General features: G+C 44.0%; 1 protein-coding gene across 1 annotated transcript in view; it reads left to right on the forward strand.

Annotated features, from left to right (window-relative positions):
* STARD13 (StAR-related lipid transfer (START) domain containing 13) overlaps positions 1-6,819 on the forward strand; it is a 41,232-nt gene that overhangs the window by 31,588 nt on the left and 2,825 nt on the right. The window contains exons 9-12 of the mRNA XM_009699006.1: positions 1,214-1,421; positions 2,575-2,689; positions 3,473-3,694; positions 5,607-5,824. Of these exons, the coding sequence (XP_009697308.1) occupies positions 1,214-1,421; positions 2,575-2,689; positions 3,473-3,694; positions 5,607-5,824 (763 nt within the window). The remainder of the gene's footprint in view (positions 1-1,213; positions 1,422-2,574; positions 2,690-3,472; positions 3,695-5,606; positions 5,825-6,819) is intronic.

The raw sequence follows: 6,819 nt of genomic DNA on the forward strand, positions 1-6,819 counted from the left end.
TATATTTTTCTGTTTTAGACTGTACTGACAAAACTCCTTTCACAGAAAGAAAAATGTTGAAAATTGCTGGGATACCAATTGTATTTCATAATGTCTGCAATTAAATAAAACTCTAGCGGGGAGTTTTTCTTCCCCTTCATCCTGTTTAACAAATTATTAATGTGAAGTTAGGAAGGGTTTTTCCTGTCTTAGTGTATTGGCAAGGAATTTCTGATTTTTCTGGGTTCTCACCGAAGGTCTTTTTCATATATCCAGGACATTTTTCATATATCCAGAATGGCTTGATTTGCTGTAACACAGAGGACTGGGGATGAGATGATTAGTGTAGTAGTCTATATGGCATAGCGTTGATGAAACTTTCTCCATTTCCCTAAAAATCTCAGTTGCCTCATGTTTACCTATGACTTGAAGGGCTGGCCGGTCCTCTTCTCTAGGCATCAGACCCACCAGTGCCAACAATACCATGAGGGAGCACCAGGAGGCTACGTGGGGAGAAAAGACACATTGCATGGATTTAGCAAAGGCTCCTCTGACTTCTCAGAAAGACCTGGCCTTGCCGCTTCTAGAAAATCAGTTTGTCATTCCTATCTGAAAGCTTTTAAAATAAAGTGCTCGTACAAGGCTAGCAGGCAGAGTTTAAAAGCTGGCTGTTCCCTCTACTGTACATCTGCTTTTGTTCTTCTTCCGTTCGATTATATAGAGCGTGTGTAATACCCAGCGGAGGGCTCCAAGTCCAAATTGAGAAAACTTATGGTAATTTTGGAAATGAGTCTGTCTGAGGTGCTATTTAAGCATTATCCGTTACTGCATTCATTAAACTCTTTTACAGTTTAGGACACAAGTGTAAGTATTTTCCCGAAGCTTCCCTAAAGCTTTTGAACTGTCTTCCCAGGGGACAAAAGAACCCTGAAAAATACCATTTGAAGATATGAGGACTGAGTATTACTCTCCCTTCATAAACTTTAAATGAAGTTCAGTCTCTTTCTTGGGGAACAGCCTTTCAAAAAGAAATGTCATACACTGGCTAGGTGAGCTGTGCTTGATGGAGGAGCAAATACCACGGCCCTCCAACAACCAGCTGCTCTTTGCCCCTTTGTCCCCTGCCGTTTGCCTCTTCCGAAAGCCATTCCCGGTGTGCTAACTCTATCTTGTTTCTGGCTCCTTATCTGATCTCACCATTGACCCCCCTGAACGTCACTTGCTTTTCCTTCAGACGTCCCCAAGGAGCAGCGGCTGCAGGCGGTGCAGGCAGCCATCATGCTGATGTCCGATGAGAACCGGGAGGTTTTACAGACTCTGCTCTGCTTCCTAAGCGACGTCACCTCCGTTGAGGAGAATCAGATGACTCCTATGAACATAGCTGTTTGTCTGGCCCCTTCCCTCTTCCATCTCAATATAGTGAAGAAAGAAAGCTCACCGAGGTAAGTTTCTTCTCAACACTATGGTCACATCCTTAATACAAAGTGATGCTTTCAGTGTTTCTAACGATTTGCAGGATAAAATTTTCCAAAGCATCTGCTTTCCAGCACATGTTACATGAGGCATGGCTTCAGTGAGAGGGGAAAGCCCGTGCTGCAGAGCCAGAAGCCCACTGGTACATGCACAGAAGGTGTTTTCACAAGCCCACACGGCGTTTCTGGCTGGCTGTTGGGAATATGCAGCGCCTGCTTTCCATATGAGATTTTGGGGCACTAGTGAGTTTTGCATGAGTAATGCTGGCTTCTGTGAAGGGAAAGGGCCTGACTTTGGTCTGGCTGAAGTCAAAGCTTGACCATGTTTTAAAGGATTTTCACAGAATCACAGAATCGATTTGGTTAGAAGAGACCTCTGGGATCATTGAGTCCAACTTTTGCCCTAACACCACCATGCCAACCAGACCATGGCACTAAGTGCCACCTCCAGGCTTTTCTTAAACACCTCCAGGGATGGTGACTCCACCACCAACCTGGGCAGCCCATTCCAATGCCTAACGACCCTTTCTGTGAAGAAATGCCTCCTAATGTCTAATAATTTTAATACATAGATTTTCAGTGAGTGGTTTTTCACTGTATTTTCTGGCTACATTCTGCCACTTGGGAAACAGAGTTCACTTCAGGCCACATTAAGGTGGCGTGTAACCTGGTGAGTGTAGACTAAACAGGGCATAGACCCTGCTAAACATTAGTGGTCCCAACTTGATGTCCCTCCTGACTTTTTTGTGTTTTTTTTTTTTTCCCCCCATCTGGTTCAGAATACACTGAGATTCTTGGTCACGTACACGTATAACCAGTGTCTGAGCAAGCGCTTTAAGCAGTAACAGCGTAAACCACTCTAACGTCTGTTAGAAATCCATTTCAAAATGTACAACACCTACTGCAGGACATACGTAACCTTTCCTGCTTTTACCTTTGGCTCAACAATATTCTAGGTAAACATTTTTTCCTTTAAAATGGCCCAACAGCCTGAGCAATCTTTGTGATAAATAATAACTAAAGGTAGACTTTTCTCTCTGGTGTTCTGAACGTCCTGCTGCTGTTTGCTTTCATATTAAAAAGATTCAGCTCTTTTTACCTGAGACACTGAATTCAATTACAGAGTAATACAGAAAAAATATGCAACAGGGAAGCCAGATCAGAAGGACCTCAGTGAAAACCTGGCAGCTACTCAGGGACTTGCTCACATGATAATGGAATGCAACAAACTTTTTGAGGTGAGTGAGAGATTCAAACGGCATTATTCATGGCCACATAATGCAGCATCCTTTGAAGTATTTATGTTTATGCTTACATTTTCCATCTTGTATTAGCTCAGAGATTGATGGTGCCTTACTTATTTGTAAACTTGCTCCATCTAAAGTTTGTTTATCTAATTTCTTTATGACTGTTCCCTTCTAGCATTCAAAGATGCAGCTATTAAAAATGCAGGGTAATTATTCTGTGGCAGTTTTCAACCCAAATTACTGGATTAGGAAATTTTAGTCTAATTAAAACCAGAATCTGCTGATTTAGCATTTCATTTTATTATAATGCTTTTAACACCTCAATTAAAACTTACTCATCTCAAACAGAACAGCTGATACACTTTATTTCTGTGTCCCATGCAATAAAGTTAAAATCCCGTAGGGAGATGCAGTCATTCCTGCAGCTACTTTCACTGCAGGTGGAGGAGGGAGAATGCTCCTATCTCCCTTCCCCAGAAGCACAAGGCAACATTTCTGGGGGCTGGAGGAGTAACACAAGTATATCCACATACAATTGAGCAGTCTAATACAGTTCTGCAAGAGTAGGGCTATTCTGAGCCATGAACTGTTTCATTACACTACTTTGATTTCTCTTCTTGCATAAGAAGCAGAGAGAAGTAGGTATCCATTTTACATAGCATAGGCTCATTGCAATTGGATGCTGAATGGTCCATCAGCCTAGAAACACCTTGCTTTAAGGAAAAGTTCTCAGCAGGAGGTTTCCCCTGGGTGTTTTCCCTCCCTTTGGCACAGGTCCCACACGAGATGGTCACCCAGTCCCGAAACTCCTACGTCGACGCAGAAGTACATTCTCCCACCCTGGATGAGCTCGGGAAACAAGTGGATGAGGAAGGAGGGAACTATCAGATGTACCTGGAAAGTCTCATGCAGAATCTCCAGAAAGAAGCAAAAGAGAAATTCAAAGGATGGGTTACGTGTTCCAGTATAGAGAACACAGAACTCGCCTACAAAAAGGTAATCGGGGAGAAGCAGTAAAGGAACCAAATACAGCCTAGCTATGGGACACCCTGACTGGTTGCATGGCTAAATACATACCCCGCTGTCCGGCAAGGCACACGATTTTTAAAAAAGGACTACTAAAAGCAATTAAAAATATTAATATAATAGTGATCCAAGCATGAGAGTCCAGGAAAAGGCACACAAAGCAAGCTAAGGTCTCCAAAACGGATGAAGTGATACAGCAAAAAACAGAGAGAGAGCCAAGACTTTAAACAAGAGATAACATTACCTGGGTGAGCTCTGCGGCTGGGGGACAGGCAAAGTTTCTGACCATCTCCTGTTGTTTGCCAGCAGTTTGGAGAACACAGCCAGAATACAGGTATTAAAAAACCTCTTCAGGCTCCCCACTGCTTCACTTAGCCCGGCCAGCCATACAGCCAGTTTTATCCCTCATCCTCTTCTTGTTTCCAGTGGATTTTTGAGATCTGCAACTTTTATCTAAATTTCTGAAGTTGTTCCAGACTCTGTCGCTTCTGCTGGGCAAGCCAAACCGCTGCACCTGGGAGAAAGGTGCTGCAGGGTCCCTGCAGACAGCGGAGTTCGGGGCTGCTGGAAATGCAGTGGCAAAAGAGAGCTCTGCGAACCAGCAGCAGCGAGCGAGAGGAGGGGATGGGGTAGGGGTGGGTGACCCTAGTTAGGTAGGGGAAGGGCACTGGGAGGAGTAGGGGGGGGTGTCTGGATGGTGAGGGGGCAGGAGGCTGCATTACCCCTATTTGGGAAAGTGCAACCCCGCTGTTAGGGCAAAGAAATCACAGTTACCCCCAACACAGGTTGGGGAGCGAGTAACAGGGCTCGGGTGGGAGTAGGATGAGGGAGTGATGGAGGGCATGGACAGGTCTGGGGTCGAGGGCGTGTGAGCCCACAGAGGGGACTGGGAGTCCCTGGGGCTCTAGGGCAGGGGGACTGGGGAACTGAGAGCTTTGGGGAGAAGGAATTATAACAACATAAAATAATTTAAGGTGAGTGAGGTGGAAGGTGGGTTTCTGGGGACACAGTCCTGGGTCTGGGAGGTGCTGGAGGTTTCTGGAGCGGTACTGTTGGTATGTGAGGGTGCTAGGGCAGGGAGGGGCTGGAAAAGCAGGGCTTGCAAGATCCAGTGCTTAGCGTTAACTGGTTTGCTGCCTGAAATATGACCCCTAAAACCATGCCGAAAAGCTCTACGTGTGGAATTTAGGATATTTGTCTTGTGCATAGCCCAGCACTTTCCGCACCCCTTACTGCATGCTGTGGAGGTGTGAGAAGTAACAGGAGCCATGAGCTAGGAAGAGTTAGCAAGCAGTTTGTGTGTTCCTTCTTTGAAAGGCGTTTGCCCAATACTTCCCTTGCAGCTATTTTGAGGAGCAAACATCTGTGTACCTGACACATAACTGAATCTCAACATATGTTCTGCTCTTCCGCCAATTAACCAGGAGGGTTAATGGACCCTCAGTCCCAGCTAGTGCATCAGATTGCCTGAGGTGGTGGCTTTATTTCAGCCCAGGCTTTCAGTCTGTCCTTTCATCTGTTTTTACTTCTGCACTCACATATTCTTCATTACACTTAGGATGCTTGAGTTTGAAAAAGTGTCTGTCACACCAGAAGTAATACAGCAACTCCACTGGCACTATGGGACCCGGTCCAGATCCTACACTGGTGTGAGAGCAGAAGTAATGTATCACTTCAGTTTTCCATCCAGGGCTAGTATGCATATGTTTTCACATACAATAGAGCAGCAGCAATAGCAATGACAGTAATGATTAGCACAGAAACATGCATGCTCTTAAGCTAAGGTCAGATACTCATATCAAGATTTTTGTCCTCAGTTATCATCTGCTGAACATAGGTGTATAAATCGTGGGGGTTTAAGTTCTTTGTTGCTTTACTCCAGGTTGGAGATGGGAATCCACTAAGGCTTTGGAAAACCTCGGTGGAAGTTGAAGCCCCTCCATCAGTTGTCCTGAACCGAGTGCTGAGGGAACGTCACCTCTGGGATGAGGACTTCTTGCAGTGGAAGGTGGTCGAGAGCCTGGACAAGCAGACAGAAGTTTACCAGTATGTTTTGAACAGCATGGCACCTCATCCTGTCCGAGACTTTGTCGTTCTAAGGTAAGCTAAAGGCAGTTCTATAGTACCTTCGCCTCCTGTGGTGCATACAAGGAAGATCTACTCTTATCTCAGCCTTCGCATCTGTATAGTTGTGCTTCGAGAACTCTACTTCTGGGCAGCAATGTTGATTTCTCGGACTGAATTAAAATTGTACACCTAGAGCATGCTGACCTTTTCTCTGGTGTAATTTGAGCAGCACATACTCGTGAGGCCATAAATATAATTTCTTCCTCAGAACAGATGTCTGATAATAGCTGCTGTTCTCTCTTGGCTTTGTTTGTTGTCAAAACAGTGCAAATAGAATCCAATTGTTTTTTTACGCTGCTTTTGCTGTACTCTGGGGAATGTTTGATGTTAAAGAGCCAAATGTTTAGTAGAGAAGATAGCGATGCTTTTAAGGTAAGGTTGTTATATGGTGTCTATATAAGTTGTTATTTTAGATTTGCAGTTGGAGTCTTTGTAGACCAAGAAGTGCTAACCCATAAAAATCCTAGCGTGGAAATGAACAGAAAGAGGCAGTAGATATGTATTCTGACTGTCTTGCAGGGGATGACATCTCTCAAATAAATGTCTAGCTGTGTATCAATATTCCAAATTCAATCTCAGTTCTGCCGTTGTCTCTCTGCCTGTACAGAACAGACAAAAAAAAAATTCCTCTTACGCACATTCTGCCTTTGAAATCCTGTCCCTTTGCTTATGGAGCTGCTGACATATTTCACTTACAGGGTCAGTCCTACAGTTATTTATTTTAGGATGATTTTGTGCATTCTCATTCTTGGTCTCTGCTTTCTTTGATTGAAATGATGTGCCAGAGAAATACTAAGCAGTTTTGACAAAGGAAATAGTCCAGTGAGTCAGAATTGTATTAGAGGGAACAAAGATTGAAGGAAAAAGATGAGCCCAATAAAATATAATTATAACAGTAAATCCCTTTTATGAACTTTGGTATTCTCTTAGAGAATGATAACATCCAGATATTGTCGGTATAAGGGAAG

The sequence above is a fragment of the Cariama cristata genome, unplaced genomic scaffold (assembly GCF_000690535.1).
Source record: "Cariama cristata isolate BGI_N322 unplaced genomic scaffold, ASM69053v1 scaffold5914, whole genome shotgun sequence".
Classification (NCBI taxonomy): domain Eukaryota; kingdom Metazoa; phylum Chordata; class Aves; order Cariamiformes; family Cariamidae; genus Cariama; species Cariama cristata.